Below are 16,816 nucleotides of genomic sequence, written 5' to 3' on the forward strand. Positions count from 1 at the left end.
GCTTTTCTGGTAAAATTCCTGAAAAGTAAAACAACATCACTCCACTCACCCAGCCTCCACCAGACTGGTGAGTTTGCTTAAGCACAAGGTCCCAGGTGATTCCCAGCTAGGGGGATCCAGACAGCTCCAGATCCCAGAGACCTGTGACTCGGTGCGTGGAGCCTCGTAGGTATGGTTTTGGTCCCAGCAGGACAGCGCAAAGGCAGCTGGTAAGCACCTGTAATATCAAACACTTCAGTAATGGTCAAGCTTTAACTAATCTCCCCTCCACACCGACCTCTGAAAGATGATCCCATGCTTAATTTTCCTTCCTTTGAGCTCCTTCTTCCCAGACTCTTGAGGGTATTGACAAATAACCCAAACCCGCTCCACTTTAAAACTGATCCACATCCAGAAGCAAAGTTCCAACTTTGACCTCGTTGAAAAGAAAGCCTGAATAAAAAATAAACAATAGAAGTGATGTAACGCCCAACTTCCAGTCGCTGCCGCTCACGTGAAAGGAGAGGTCTTCTCCAAGCTGCTGTGCTCCTATGAAGCACACTGGTGGAAGATACCAACTCCCTCACACCATGACTCCGCTCCCACAGCTCGTTAGCCCAGCTTTAATTGGCAGGTGGGATGAGGGGAAACAAGCAGCAGCATTAGCAATGGATGAATGCAGCTGGAAGGAGTTGCAGGACAAGCCACTGAGGGGCTTCCAGCCAAAGCTCAGTCAGAAGGTGCGGAGCAGGTGTTTCTCCAGGCCCCTTCCAGGCTCAACACGACGACTCAAGACCATCTCCCACAGCTCTGCCAACGCGGCAGTGCTGCCAGGAAGGAGCCTTCAGCACCGACACAGTGATGTCACTCCCTGAAGCTATCGTCCTAGTCACAGCACTGACCTCACCCCAGTTTGCCCTGGGACATGCTGCGATAGGGAGGCGAGCGGCTGAGGCTTGGCTCACGTGAGCCACCACCACAGCTCTGAGGGCAACCCGCGGTGCTCCTGCTGCCTCCCCGGCACCCGCTCCCCTCAGGAAGCTGCCTATGACGTCACCGAGCGTCGGTACGACGTCACAAGGCACCCACTACAGTCGCACGACCCCCCTTTAAGCCCCGCCCTCGCGCGGTGCCCCCTGGGTACTGTAGTCCGCGCGCCGCCGGCGGGGGGGACTGGGGACTCCCGTACCCAGAGGCCCCCGCGCGGCCGCCGCCTCCGCGCACAACATGGCGGCGCGGCCGGGCCGGGGCGGCGGGCTGTGAGGGGCGCGGGGGGCGGGCGGGCTGCCCCGGGGCCCGCCGCGGCCGCCATGACCTACACGGCGGAGCAGCTGGACGGCGTGCGGCGGTGAGCGCGGCGCGGGGGCTCCGCGGGGCCGGGGCCGGGGCCGGGGCTGGGGGAGAGGAGCGCCTGAGGGAGCAGCGAGGGCCGGCTCGGGGGGGGTGGCCGCGGCTCGGTGACAGGCGGCGGGGGGCGATGGGTCTCTGGTGGGGGCCTGCGGCGGCGTCTGGGGGGAGAGGCCGGTGAAGATAACGTTGTGTGCGCTTCCAGGATAAAGCGGTGTCGGAACTACTATGAAATTCTGGGGGTGGGGAGGGACGCCAGCGAGGAGGACCTGAAGAAAGCCTACCGCAAACTGGCCCTGAAATTTCACCCTGACAAGAACCGCGCTCCCGGAGCGACGGAAGCTTTTAAAGGTAAGGTGGGGGCTGGCCCGGTTTCGAAGTCGTAAAGCAAGATGAAAACGAGGACAGACTGCCTCAGACTTACAGTTCTGCCCCTTATATAAAGGCATCATACAGGCCCATATAGCTTGCCGTTTTTATAGGCAGATACGCGCATCTCCACAAAATCCCGCAGCTGGTCAGCAAGATTTGCCTTTTAATCTTCAGAATACAGATTCCCATTAGAAGCAAAAGGAAACGTATCCCAAATCTCATTCCTAGATACTGCTAAAGGTTCAGAACAATGCTTGGAAATAATACTGGCCATGCAGGAGAGTGTGGTGTTGTGTAATCAATAACTGCTATGTGTCATAAATAAATCTATATGTATATATGTGTAAGCATATGAAATTTGAGTCCAATATTCTGTGTCTGGACTTTTCAGTAATGTTGCAATCTAAACCTGTATCAACGATGTTAGCATCTAAACTCTTACATCTTTTGCCTTTTCCGTGCTGTGTTGCAGCTGTCTGCAACAGCACTGTAAGGCAGTGCAAGGACAGGTACTCATTCATAGTCTATTAGAATAAGGAGTTTTTGAAGGGCTTTCCTTTATTTTTTTGTGTTAGGGTTGTATTTCTCTATGAACTTGTTTACAGCCGTGTTCTGTCAAAGATCAAGGAAGAAGATGAACCAAATAAATACTTCTGGGTGGTTTGACGTAAAGTGTGAAATAGATATGCTGTACAGCTTCACAAGCATCTCTGCCGACAGAAAAACTTGGAATATGGTTCTGCATTTTAGTTAGTCTCTGCAGGTATTAACTTTGTATTAACTGTATATGGTATATGGAGATGCACTTCTATATCAGTGCTTAGTTTGATCTGATAAAAGGTTACATTCTCAGTCTCTTGACTGAAGTGGACTCTCTCACCTCAGTTTTATAAATACTTCAACTCTCTCCATATACTTTAACAATTTTGTCTTTCTCCCGCTATCAGTGATAGCAGGAAATAGGTTCCATCACAGGTAATGCCAGTGTTGTAACACTTACTTTACAAAGGCAGTTCTTTCAAAAGTAACTCAGTCTTTGGTCAAGCACAGATTTTCTATGCCTGTTTGGGCTTTTTTGCTACTCTTCTTATAAAAGTCTGAGATCTGGAAATACTGCGTGATATGTCTGTGTAACACTTCTTTTAATTCACTCTCCAGCAATAGGCAATGCTTTTGCAGTTCTGAGCAACCCTGAAAAACGATTACGATACGATGAATTCGGAAGTGACCAAGAGCATGTCAGCACTGGCCAGGCCAGGCACTATAATTACTACACAGAATTTGAAGCAGACATTACACCAGAAGAAATATTCAATGTGTTTTTTGGTGGGCACTTTCCTACAGGTCAGTATCTGTCTGCAGTGGTTTTGAAATGCAATGAACTGACACTAGAGCATAAAGGAAGCTCAGCTTCTCTTGGTACTGCTCAGGGAGTTGATTACACATCTGAAAAGAGCAAAAACTTTTTTGGATTTACTCTTTTCTCCCTTCCTAGCTTTTTATGCCTGGAAAAGCTCCCTTAATGCACAATTTAAACTTCAGATTTTAGCAACTCTGTTGCCCAAAAAATGTTGTCAAAAGCCCAGCCTTGCTGTCCAGGAATGCTCCTAGAAGAGAGAGCTGCCAGTGGGTTAATGGCTGTTGCTGCCAGGGCAAGTTCTAACCTTCCAGCCTCTCTTGAAAATTTCTGACAGTACTAGTTAGGGGTAAGAACATTTTAGTCTGGCAAGGGGTTAGGCTGTTTGATTCTTGGGTAGGCAACATTTTAATACCAGCTGTAGCTGAAGACCCTTCTTTTTGTTGTTGCTTTTATTCCCTCCATTGTCTGAAGCCAGCAGTGGTACGGGAGATAAAATAAAGTGTGAATGGGAAGGGCTCAGAGGTATCTTTGCTGATGATGTTGTACTTGAGGCACATTACTGCGTTCTAGTACAGCATGGCAGCAGCTCCTGGCATTGTGGTCTCAGTGCCCCTATAACTAGGAAAACATAGGAGTTCATTTGGCTTGCAGCAGCTTGTGTGCTGTAAAGAAATGAAAACTTCTTAGCTTGGAAGTGATGCCTGCCAGGAAAGGCTGGCTGTTACTGGATATGCAGTATCCAGTAACAGAACAGTAGATTCGTACCTGTAGTAGCTCTGTGCATGTCTCAGTCCAGCCTTGGCTTTTGTGTTTGTAGTAAAAATAGAAAGATACTGCAAGATCAGTGAAATACAGGTTTGGATTTAAAGTATATCTGAAAGGTATGGTGAGCTCAAGGGTCTTTCTGTGGCAGTATCTAACGAATTGCTTTAGCACTCTTGTAAACTTTTTCACCTCCGAGGCGTGGTATAAAGCAACGTACACGCCAATTACTACAGCCTAAAGCCACAGATACAGGTAATTACTTATAAGCTCCCCATAAGCTTAGTCTGTGTGGTAGCATCTTGCAGCTCAAGGGACCTCAAATTGTTTTCAAAATTCAATCGGTAGATGTGCAAAGTGAGCCGAACTCAGTGTGGCATAATTCCACGCTGAGTTTGCAAGTTTTCCATTTCTGACTTTGCAAGAAATTGCACCTGCGTGTGCCTTTTGCCTCGGCCACCAGTGAAACATTGCCCTTGTGGAACGTGACCGCTTTGTAGCTGCAGGTGACAGGGGTGCTTGGAGTTGAGGACAAGAAATTGAGGAGCTGCAGTAGGAATTTGGGTACTGGGCATGGCAGGTTTAACAGGTAGAGTGGCATGAAGAAGTAAAATAGGAATCTTTATCGAAGTGGCAAAGAATAAGAAAATGAAAAGATAATTTCATAGTAATAGGTGTTGGTAGTGAACAATAGTTTCCTCACCAAAAAAATGTTTGAGTCTAAATTTATGTACATTTTCCTAATCTAAAAGTGAGTTTTAAATTATGGAAAATCGTCAGTTCAGTAGTTTTCCAGAGAGGCAAAGTCCACACAGTTTCTACTTAGCAAGAGAATTACTGGTTAAGAGGGTGTCCAAATAGTTCGTATAAAGAGAACATTTTTCAGAGTGTCGTAATATTAAGCAGGATTTGCGTGCGTGAGCTGAAGTTTGTGCTAAGCTGCAGTGTTGTGCTGGTTTTTGTTTTGTGACACCTTGCTATCACCAGGCTTTCTGGAAATCTGAATAAGAAATGTTGGTGTTAGGGTAAACTCATTTGTATAGCTTTTGTGGGCAGGTTTGTGGCTTTGTTTTTACCGCGCATTTTTCCTCTATGGATATTCAGTGGAAAAATCTTAAAAGTTAAAATGTTAAATGTCGTAAGTCTAAAAGGAGACGCTCCATGTGGCATAGTGTTGCAGTTATAATGGGTAGAGGCTACAAGTTGAACTTCCTTCTCATAAAAAATAAATGCACATGGAAGGAAAGAAACTGCTGGCAGAAATTCTTTGAGAAACTTAGAATTTGGGAAAACTTTTTTCTAGGCACCCTGCAAACGCCATTCTTCTCTTCCCACACTTGCTTCTGTTTTTTCACAGTTTGATAAAATATTGTCTGAGCAGTGTTGAATGATAGAAACAAACTTTCTTTTTCAAGAAGGGAACTTTCCTTCTTCAAGCCAGCCTTGTTTGGCTCTCTGTTGGAGCTCTGACTGCAAACGTGCCTAGACCCTTGGAAAAATCTTTGAACAAGCAATGAAACGGATGTTTTGACGCAATAGCAAAGGTCACTTCCGCCCAGGTTTCTTGCAGAATTCTTTGGGAAATTCAGAGAAAGGACAGTATAAGAGTATAAAATAGTGTGACATCTTTCCCAGGGCTTAAAAATAGATTTGCGTTTCTGTTGTCATGATAAGGCCATAAATTTCAGTTCTCTAATACAAAGACGTTCTGAATTTCAAAAGAGGAGAGCACAGCTATTATTAAGATGTTCATATGGTGATAAACTCAGAGTTCAGGCTTCAAATTGAAAAAGCATATGCAATTCTTTCCTCCTTTTAGAATTTTAAAAAATAAATCAACTACATTCAGTGTGCAAGAAAGGAAATCCTGAATTGTACTCCTTTTTTACTCAAAAAGCTATTTTTTAAATCTCTTTCCTTATTATAAAATCATTAAGTGAAGCTATTAATAGCTTGAAGGAAGAGGAAGTAGAAATGAGTGTAGAAGACCATATTCAGTAATTATGGGAAGCCATAATTCATGGCCTGAGTCTGGTGAAGCAAATTAATTTTCCTGCTTAGAGCCTGGGGATGCAACACAAGCTACGGCCTTGCAAGTGAGTGTGACAAAACCAACATTAAAATATGAGATGCAATAATAAAAATTATAGCATGTTTCTGCAGTTTGATTTAAATTAAGATGGACTTGGGGCAAACTTCACAATTTCTCTGGTACACTTTTTGGAATGACATATTATTTTGATGTTTAAATCTGAGGTGTGTTTGCGCTTTTTAATCTGAGGTCTCACAACTGTAATTCAGGCCGTGTAGTATAAGCCTGGATAATCAACTGGAAACTCTGAGAAATACAGGCGAGTACCAGCAACTCGATGAAAATCATGACTCTCTCTTGGTTTCTTTTAACAGGAAATATCCATATGTTCTCAAATGTAGCCAGAGATGCACACTATTATCCACGGAGGCACCGAAATGAAAGAGCATGGACGCAGGAGCAAGAGGAGGAAGAAAACAGGCCACAGGTAGCCAGGAGGAGGGATCTCTTGGGCTTAAATATTTCACCAGGGTGAGGGGTCCACTTACACATCTGAAGCCAGGACAAACTTTCCCACGCTTAAATGCTCAGTGTTTATCCTCAAGTGCTGCAGCCAAAATGGACGTTTTCAAAAGTAACTAGATTGTCTTTTATTAATTACTACTTTAAAATACATTGTATTAATAGGATTACAGGTCCTGGAGTTTCTGTCACAGAGTGTTTTCCTGGTGCTTGCTTTTTGCAGGCTCTAATGGTTTGGTAGTCCAACAACAATTAGTCCAAATGTGGACTGATAACAGATACAGAAGTACTGGCTGGTCCTCATGGTGTATTTAATCCTTCAGTAAATTAGCACACAACTTCTGCCCAGGTGCTGCACAGGCTTCTTCCAGCCCTGGGGCAGGATGGGTCTGGGATACATTTCTACCAACTGAAACCTCCAGATGATACACAAGGTGTCATTTGTTGCTAGCACACATACACACATGCCACCTGCCTTGGAAGAATCTTCGTCCGGAGGCAGTCGGTTAACCTAACAAGATCGTTCTCCAAGGAAGATGAACTTTTCCCTGTGAGTCTCTTATAGTCAGGCTCTGAAAAAAACCTGATACAGCCTACAGACAGCTACGCTAGGGCACATGAATCCCACCTACTGCTACGTCAGCTATCCTTGTTGCTATCCCAGGGCAGAGGGCAAAGCCTAAATAGCTGCATATTATATTTTGCTCCTGATTAGAAAAGGCATTTTAGAAGCCAGCTTAGAAATAAAATGAAGAGCCGAAGTAAAGATCTGTGTTTTCTCTTTGATATTTTTTCCGGTCTTTTGTTCTACCAAATTCATTCAAACAAAAAAAAAGTGCTTGCATCCTGTCCCAGGTTACACTACATATGGTCTCTTAACCCTTTTCAGCCATTTTATCCAGTGTTTGAACAGAGATTGAGATTTTTAGAATGCATGTAGCATACTTCAGAAGACGCACGGGAAGCTGTAGGCACAAATGGGAATTGCAACATGTTCCTTCACTTTGGATTGTCAGCTGGTCACTGACAGGTACAGTGCTGTGGGCTTCTATTGCCTTGTGAAGGAAGCGGTAGATGAATGAAATGTCATGAAAATATAATTGAAAGAAAATGGCTTTAAAGAGTTTTCTGAGATTATTAATAAAGGTTAGTTTGAAATTAAAATGTCATCCCTCTCAAAATTCGAAAGTACTGTTTTTCTTTTCAGTTTACATTTAATACATTGTTGGTCTATGATAGATAGCCTGGTTTCTGTGAACAGATGCATCCTTTTCCATCTATATCTTTTCTTGACTACTAATTATTGTTGTTCTTTTCAGAATTCATATTCTGCATTTATTCAGTTGATGCCAGTTTTCATTATTATAATAGTGTCAGTTATAACTCAACTGATGGCCACAAACCCACCCTACAGCCTATTCTACAAATCGTAAGTCATTTAAAAACACATTTTTCTGGTCTTCAGTGTTTGCGATAAGGAGGTAAACGGAAGTTGGATTTGATAGCAAAATGCATGTTAGTGTTCTGTCCTGCTCTTTCTAGAAAGTGTTATCAATTTGTAAATAAGGAAATACCGACAGTCTCTATTGACGAGTTCTCCTAAGCATTATCGCTGTGAAGTTAACTATGGTGAGCTTTATTGTACTGTGTGCTGAACAAATAGAGGCCCTGAGCCAAAAAGCTTTCTCAACTGGTGTGAAATGTTTTTGCACAGCAATACAGTAGCAGGAATGTGGGTGTAGCTCAGCTACAGTGCTGATCAGCTTCTGGTCCGCCCAGCCCCCAGGGATCTGTGGACCACCGCTGAGGTTCCCACGTAAAGCAATGAAAAAATGAAGCCTGCGGTTCGCAGTGTAAATCCAAATCTGCTCTGGAGCCTGAATTCCACGGGAAGAATTGTCAATCTCCATGAATCATTAAAGCCTTGAAGTGCCCTGGTTTAACATCTGTAAAGAAGCAGGACCCCAGGGTTGCAGAGGGCAAACTGAACTGGTCAGCTCTGGAAGTGGAAGGAACGCCACCAGACCTGCTGGAATCTGAGTTTGTGGGGCAGAGGAAAACCCACTTGCTCCTCTCAGCATCCAGTGTTGGGAGGAGGGAAGCTCTCTAGTGGGAAAGAGCTCAGTTCAGTCACCTTCACTGGCTCTTACTGCGAGAGGAGTGGGAGTCAGCAGGTTTTGGAGAACCTGCCGCACACAGCGGTAGCAGAGTGCTCCAAACACTCCCTTTGCTCCCTTCTAGGAGTAAAACTACTTCAGTTTAGGCCCATCTCCTCTCCGCTGTCACAGTAGCCCAACACCCTTTATCATTTTTTACCACAAGATGTCAGTGTGTAGATCTAGCATAAGAACAGGAGGGTGGTTGTTTTTTGGGCGGGTTTTTTTTTCAGAGAGTGTTTTTGCTATCTGCCAGTCCCACGTGAAACCTCCCACACTGTCCCCAGAGCAGCTAACCTCTCCTGCTTTTCTTCACTACCGCCCCTTCTCCTGTTGATTTGAGATAGTCAGGCCTGAGCTGGGTACACAATTATGCTGTTTTTCTAAATCATATCCTTAAAAAAACCTAACAGCCTAAAAATTAAAGGAAATTGTTTATATAAAGAGAGCCTACACCTCTGATACATAGCAAGAGAGATGGAAAAGAGGAGTCCAGGAAATAGAAGGGGCAAACTGGATTCCATTGAGTAGAGTGTAACCTTTGTGTTTTGGCTGCCTGCCTCTTTCTCTGGGCAGTGATTTGAAAAAAATGCCTGGGTATCTTTGCTCAAATAAGGAAATTCAGTGTAAGAGTGTAGTTTAATCCAACGGCTGTGTCAGAGTGGCTAATTCTACCTACAGGATATTCTTCAGGATATTCCATGCCCCACTTCACTTACTGATGATTACAAAACCCTAAAGGAAAGTGTAACTAGAATCTCCCCTGCTAATCTTTATTTCTACTAAAGGATCCAGAAATCAGGAAAATCCAGATCCAATTGCATTGTGCCCTAAGTAATACTACGGCCGTATGCCTTTCCTATAATCTCTACATTTGTTACCAGTTCCCTTGGATTTCTGGACCTAGCTTGTCAGAAATTACCAGCTAACAGAAGAAAGTGTGTGAAGCTTCCGTTCACAGATAAAATTTGCTCTTACGTTTTGGAAGTGTCTTGACTGAGCTCTTGAGAACAAACACAGTATTTGGAAGTAACAGTGTCAGCTTGGAGTCAGTTCTTTGTAGATATCTCCAAATATTAGATATTTTCCTGTGGTTTTTAGCAGGGGGTGTGAATTCTGTTTGTTCTGCCCAGCTTGCTGTGCCTGAGACTTGTAATTTCCTTATTGGATGGTTGAGGGAGCTGTAGTCCTGCAGAAAGTAACTGTAAAGAAGTTGTTGTAAGTACTGTCCTCTGGAAATGCTAATATGGAGAAACATCTCTTGATTTCTTTATATTTGAACTGCTAAAAAGATCTGTTTTCTTCATGATGTTTTCACAGGTCCATAGGCCATGTTATTAGTAGAGAAACAGAGAACTTGCAGGTGCCTTACTATGTTGATAAAAACTTTGAAAAGAATTATCAAGGAGCAGAACTTAAAGAGCTAGAGAAAACGGTTGAAAAAGATTACATAGACTATATTCAGACCAGCTGCTGGAAGGAGAAACAGCAAAGTAAGTTATTTTTGTTACAAGTGTGTGCCTACAACCCATCAGTAGTTGTATGATGGCTACGCTTCACAAAGCACTGCTGTTTTTAGCCTCATTTTCCGATGCTTATAACATCTCAGACCTTGCACTGGTATTTCTCACATCTGCTCTCAACCCTGAATTTGTTATTCTTGAGAGTCTGTCAAAATTCATTTTAGGTGATTCTGAGAGACAAGTGGAAAGTAGATTTCACCATCTGAGACGTTTTTTTCCGCTCAGTTTTTATGCTTGAATAACTCTTAGTGATGATGTTTTAAAGGTATAACCCACCACATTTGTCTAGCTCTGACAGACTGTTAGGGCTAGAAAAGATCTTGAGACCTCACCTGTTCCACGTTTCCTTTGCTGGAGCAGAATCATTTTTGCTTCGACTGGCTCCACGAGAAGATTATCTAACTTTTTCTTCAAAACTTTATCAGGAGAGCCCATAGCCTATTCAGGTGCTTTTGGTAATCTTGCAGTGGACTGTGTTACTGGTATCAGTTTTCAAAGAGCGTGCTTCTGTGCTTGTTTTGTGCGCTTATTTACATTTTCTATCTTTAGATGAGTTTGAGATCATGTTTTTCACCATAGTCAAGATTGTCTTTTAAAAACAAGAATTGAATGCAGAAAGGGAGAACACAAAAATGTGAGCATTCAAAATCATTATTCTCACGTCAGTCCTAAGGCGATCAGTGGCAGCTATACAGGCATGTATTTTAACCCCCTATTGTATTGGTAATTACTGCTAATCTAGTTCACTGAAAATAGAGCCGAGCCCTGCTTCTTTTGGAACTGTACGAAATAAGAGAAATCAAATTACAAGGACTAGCTGAAGTTGGGATGTTGTGACTGATTTTTTTCAGCTAAAGAGCTCATCACCTTCAAATGAGTAAACACAAACTACTGCTGTGCATAAAGGAAACTGGAAGAAGTTGTTTCTGTGTAAATGTTTAATAGTAGCAGGGAAGCTGCTTTCACACGCTAGTAGGGCTTTCCGTGTAAAACAGTTCTCAGCACAGTACTAAAAACTGACTTTGCACATGTTTACAGTTTCTTGACCAATTGCATCGTTATGGAAGCATACACTTTGTCTAAACAAGACTTGTTTAATCCTGTGCTAGAGGTAACAATAGCATTGCTGACTCCAAACTACTTACAGGTTTTTGATGGGAAGGGTTGTTTTGTTTTCATCCAGAGACTGTTTTGTTTTATTTTACATAAAAGTTACCGATCTTGCTTTTAAAGAGAAATATATAGATGTAGGCTCTGGAGTTAGAAAAGAATCCATAATATAAGACCATAAAAATCCCAAACAATCCCTTAGTTTTTGGTGTGCTTGACTTGTGATCTCTGAGCATCTGTGGCTGGCAGTAGCAGCCTCTGGGTATAATGTGGCTGTTAATAACCATAAATGTAGGCTTCATGCGTAGGCTTGCTATAGGGATAGAATTTATTTCTTACAGAAAAATCCTTTTAATTGACCTTGTACAACTGAAAGTCGCCATATTGTCTCTTTCACGTAGACCTTGAGCTAAGGAGTGCCATGCCCCAAAATGGGCAACAGGGCTTGCAAGCCTAAGAGTGACTGGTAGTCAGAGAGGGGGAGATGATCTAGCATTGAATGCCAACTAATGCCTGCAAAACAGTGCTCCTCTGGAGCTTTTTTACACTTAGAGACTTTATTAGTCACACATCTGCAAATATATTTACAACGTCCACAATTAGCAGCAGCCTGAGGAGACCACTGTAATTAAAAAAAAACGTTTTCAGAATGATTACCATCTAGGCCAGCGAGCAGGTAATGAGCACAGCTGAGACTGTGCTAACTTTAGCACAGCCAAGCTTGTAAAAATAAACTGTGAATACAAGATGGAGTGCTGGGGAAAAGTTCTCTGGAGATATCGAGACAGTTCTTAGCTGTTGCTTCATAACTTTGGTCCATTAATTCTTGTTTAAGTGTTTAACTTCATGTGGTCAACTTTTTTTTTTTTCCAGTTGAATGTCAATAGTAAGTTTGTTTTGTTTACTGAAGGTGCATTTCTCTTTAGCACCAGCAAAATGGACATAGATTAGTTAGATAGGAACAGATTGATTTTTAAAGTTCTTGACTTTATGACTTGAAAAGTGTTACCTGGTGTCCAACTACCTTAATGAAAACTTCCAAAGTAACTGATATATCGGTATCTTGTTCAGCCAGTCACTTTTATGCTGCTGCACTAGACAGAGTCCCTCCCTTCACAGCAGAATAGCGTGTAAAAGTTGCGTATGCTGTGGTTTTTGGTCTTCTGAAATCTTTGATACAGTTAATACCAAAAGCACATCCCAGGTTTTTACAGCAGATTGTTCAGCTGCAATAGCACAATTGTAAAGTAAGACTGCAAAGAGCTCCGAGTTGTAGAAAATTACAAAGAGGCAACTGAAAACAGAGAGAATAAGGATATGGAGTTGCAATTCAGTATTTTAGGACTTCCTTGAAGAGAAAAAGTTCAAAGGAACAACTCTATGTAAAAGATTGAAGAACACAAGAAACAGACGTGACAGAATGAATGCTGTCAAAAGTGCAAGCATTTGCAGTGAATAATTTTGCCCAGTTGGATTAAGTGTAGACTTCCTTAGCTAATCAGCAAAAGAAACCTCTCTGAATTACTGGGGGGAGATAATTTAAACAATGGGATTATTTCAGTTTTACGTTGCTTTTGAGAAGACGGGGAAAAAATATGCAAAGTACATTCGAGATTGTATTGTTAATGAAAGGGCACAGAGGCCTTTCAGACAAGTCCCTCAGCTAGCTGTTCACCTTCCTGTAATCAATACCAAAAAAAAAAAAAAAATTAAAAGAATTTATAAAGCTTTCTGGGCAAACCTCTTGCCAGACAGAGTTTGAATTCTGAGAAGTGCAACATCAAAAAAACAATTATCTATACCTTAAAGTATATATTTGGATGGGTGCTCTGGGCCCTTGCAGAATGGATCTGCCAAAAGAATTGGGTTTCTCAGTTCCGTGGGCAGGGGTGTATGTCTTGTAGTTCCTGCTTAGCGTATGAGGCTGCAGACAGCTGACACAGCCCCAAGGAAGCGATAGGAAAAGTAGTCACGAGGCTCTCTTTCCTTCTGGCTTGTCACTTAAATACCGGTGGTAGGTGTAGAGTAACCCCCCTTGGCCGGTCTGTGCCTGGTGATACCTCAGTAAGGATCAGTGCACGATGAGATCGAATTCAAATGTAAATAGCGGTATCTCCTAAGGCTGGTGCTGTGTAGCAGACCAAATGGTATCCTACTAGCCCCTTTTTATGCACTGTTAGTTTAACTATATACATAGATTTTAAAGCAATCGCCTATTCTTTAGATCATTAACAATTTTAAATCTTACGTGACTTCTAAGCTATACTTCTACAGTTTGTGTTTTCTTTGTAGACAGTAATAATCAGTCTTCTTTTTTGTTTTAGTTGTCCTACTAGTGTGCTGGTAGAGAGGGTTATTATAACCATTTGAGTTTTCAAGCAATTACGAAAACAGTGTTTTCTTAAGTAGCTAGCCTGGTTAAACCTGATGGCCTCGCTTTAAAGAAAGTTGTTAACATGCCCAGTTTCACTGAAACAAGGCGAATTAAAAAAAAATGTGCCACAAGGATAACAAAGCACTGAGAAACAGTTATTTAAAGTAGGCTCACGGCTTCATCCTAATACATATCTTTTTCGTCTTTCAGAGTCTGATTTGTCAAATTTGGCCAAGCTATACAGAGATGAGCGGTTAAAACAGAAAGCAGAATCACTGAAACTTGAGCACTGTGAGAAGCTCTCCAGTCTGATTGGAATGCACAAAGGGGGCTGACCAGGACACACACGTTCTGTAGTTTTATTTATTGCTGTTTTAAGTTATGTTTTTATTTTCCTTTGTATAAAAAGGGAAGGAGTCTATTGTAAAGAGTCTGAATATTCGAGTCCTTCTGCATATAGTGCAGAGATGGGCAAACACAAGCTGTAGAGCTAGTGTTTGCTGTAATATATACTGTACACTGTATTTGGTTCCAAGGACCAGTGGCACTTTGTAAATTAATTCCCTGGGAAACGCTGTTAGTTTGGAACCTGTCTTCATCGGTAGTTTGTCTGCCATCCAAACAGTATCTGCTTCCCAGGAGAGCAGACAAATGTCTTGGCTTTCTGTATTTTATATGGACCTGCAATTCACTCGATCGCCCGAACAGCGTAGTTCTCAGTATGAAGTGCGCTAGCCTTCTCGTACTGATACCAAGTGGATGTCCTTGCTTCTACAGCGGTTTGTAATGAGAATTTAGAGGGAAGGCGTCACGTTTCCTGTTCGAGTGTAATATGCAATGCTTAATTCAGAAGAGTCACGTACCTGCTTCAGGTGAGCACTTGAGCAGGCTCCCAGCCCTCCCTGCTGTCAAAGGGACGTAACCCCGTGCTTGTCTGACTGGAGGGCCGTGCCCGTTCTGTTCCGTGGTGAGGCGGCACGCCGAGATGCCGTGCCCGTTCTGTTCCGTGGTGAGACGGCACGCCGAGATGCCAACAGCAACATCGAAGAAGAAGATGGAAGTCTGTGAATTGCGCCAATTCCGATGTCTGCCAAACTGTAGAGAAAGGACAACTGTATTTATTTTCTCATATGTTTTCAGTGGCATATTTTTAAGCTGGCTGTTTAATTCTGATTTTTATCTGCAAACTCTTCTCCAGCTGTTACAGGGGTCCTGCTTTTTCTGGTACAGTTTTGATGTAGCATATTTTTACTCTGTTGAGCAGTTATGAATGTTTCACTGTAGAGAGTAGTATTGCAAAGAAAAAGATCCATGTAGTAGTGTCCTGTTTTTTCTTGATCCTCCTTTACGAAACCAGGCATTTAAAGGCAGGTTGAGGATGGGTTATACTCCTCAGCAGCAGAGAACAGTGTTACTCCAGCTGAGCATCACTAACCTCCTGAGCCAGTTTCTCTGGTGGGGTGCGGCGGGCACGTACCGCACGTGGAAGGAACTGTCCTTACAAAGGACATCTCCGAGCAGTACAGGCACTGGAGGTGCGGGCGTCTGCCCTCCCTCCCCGATATGTGGGCTCAGCGTAGCCACAGCAGAGGCAGCGCTCGCCTCTCTGACATGGAAATACATGTCTATTAAAACTGAACAAGTCTCCGTTGTTGCCCCCATTCCCAAAACGCACTACGAGTAGCACAGGATGCCACAGGTGGCCTTGGCTTAAACCTAGGAAGCAAAGTGCTCAAAATTTTGAGAAATGCCGGAATTAAAATTGCCTTTAAAGCTTAGACTTTGAGTCTCCGCGTGCCTGGGCGTTACGGTGCAGTCGCGTACTAGTGCTCTGCCCGTGCGCCGAGGGCGTCCCGTTGGCACGGTGCACGAGACGGCTGGTACTGAGAGCGGGGAACTGGGACCATCGGTACCAGAAAGGGTCCCCTTGGTGTCCCTGTCCCGTCCCTTACGGCGGCGGGAGGTTGGGCAGCAGGCGAAGGAAGAGAAGCTCTTCTGGTGGTCTGCACCAGGGGCGGGGTGTTTGTCTTGGGGTGTGAGACTTGGTGCTTCTGCAGATGAGACGTACACATCCCGTCTATGATGAGACCATTGCAACTACAGCAATATTGCTGCTATGAAGTGGTGGTGTGTTAAAAAAAAATTTAAAAAACTCAGCATAATGACTCCTTAAAATAGCATTTTCTTATTACTGTTTGTTCCCGTTGGGAAACTTTGAGGGAGCCCTTGGGGAAGCTGAGCAGAGTTTGTCAGCCACTCGGGATGGGAAGAGCGGCAGTAAAAAAGGCATTTGGAGGGGGTTGTTGTGAAACATGTTCAGTGTGTGAGAGTCTGTAAGGGCAAAAATGTTGATTATTCTAGATTGGTAATGTGGCTGGCAGTAGGACAGGCAGCCTGAATTCTGGTGTTTCCCAGTTTTGAGCACATAACATGAGTGTGTACCAAAAGCAAAATTCTTTTAATGTTGCTTTTTATATATTAAATAGTTTGTAGAATATATTTGAAATATATTAAAGTGGTTGGACTTTGTTCTAGGTTTGGTATCTTCCCTGTCATTCCTCTTTGACTCCCATGGCTATGAGGTGACAGAGGTGGGGAGACCAAACACGATGACTTTGCTGGACCTGTGATGTCCTGTACGGAGCTTGAATTCACGCGTAGTATTTTGCACTTAAACTAGATTGCATCTTTCATCCAAAGATCTCAAAGTGCTTCATGGGAGGTGGGGGACCTCCTGTGAGAAGCACAATAATTTTAAGAGTCTTCTCTGCAACTAGGAAGGAGGCCAGGATGAAGCAGAAGATGAGGGAAGGTAAAAATATTTCAAAAAGCAATAAGATGTTCTTTGTTCATAATCGCAGTCAAGGGTGTTACGGGTGACTATTTGCGCGCTGGTGTTGTACACTGTGAGTAAGGGCATTTGGCTCTAAAATGTCTTCAGTGATAAACACGAGAACTTTTTGTAAAGCGCTGGCATCCTACTCAATAAGGAAAAAAAAAAAAAGGAAAATCGTGTCTCCTGCCCGTGGCTGTTGAAATGCATTGCTGTCATTAACCAAAGGTTACCTGCCAAAATGCGATTGACTTCTCATTATTTTTGGGTCTCTGAAGGGAGAAGAAGGTGTTGTCTGAGCAGGCCTGGTTCGCTTGGAGCAGGCACCCAGCGCTGCCAGCCGCCCCGTGTCCCTGGGTGCTGGTGGTGCAGTGGGATGCTCTCATTTCTTGGGACTTGCAAATGGGTTTATATATATACACTTTTTTTTTTTTTTTAAAATGAAA

General features: G+C 43.2%; 1 protein-coding gene across 1 annotated transcript; it reads left to right on the forward strand.

Annotated features, from left to right (window-relative positions):
- The first annotated feature begins 1,289 nt into the window (after window positions 1-1,289).
- On the forward strand, window positions 1,290-16,036 carry DNAJC18 (DnaJ heat shock protein family (Hsp40) member C18). The gene is made up of 7 exons (XM_050905190.1): window positions 1,290-1,327; window positions 1,532-1,677; window positions 2,857-3,042; window positions 6,227-6,339; window positions 7,694-7,803; window positions 9,851-10,023; window positions 13,748-16,036. The coding sequence occupies exons 1-7, from the start codon at window positions 1,290-1,292 to the stop codon at window positions 13,870-13,872; spliced, it is 891 nt and encodes a 296-aa protein (XP_050761147.1). The 3' UTR covers window positions 13,873-16,036.
- Window positions 16,037-16,816: the final 780 nt, after the last annotated feature.

The sequence above is a fragment of the Gymnogyps californianus genome, chromosome 14 (assembly GCF_018139145.2).
Source record: "Gymnogyps californianus isolate 813 chromosome 14, ASM1813914v2, whole genome shotgun sequence".
Lineage (NCBI taxonomy): Eukaryota > Metazoa > Chordata > Aves > Accipitriformes > Cathartidae > Gymnogyps > Gymnogyps californianus.

Excerpts from the sequence above, each read along its gene's own strand:
- DNAJC18 (XM_050905190.1), top strand. The coding sequence starts at position 1,290 with ATGACCTACACGGCGGAGCAGCTGGACGGCGTGCGGCG. Across the intron at positions 1,678-2,856 it reads AGCGACGGAAGCTTTTAAAG|CAATAGGCAATGCTTTTGCA; the intron begins GTAAGGTGGGGG and ends TTCACTCTCCAG. Across the intron at positions 6,340-7,693 it reads AGGAAGAAAACAGGCCACAG|AATTCATATTCTGCATTTAT; the intron begins GTAGCCAGGAGG and ends TGTTCTTTTCAG.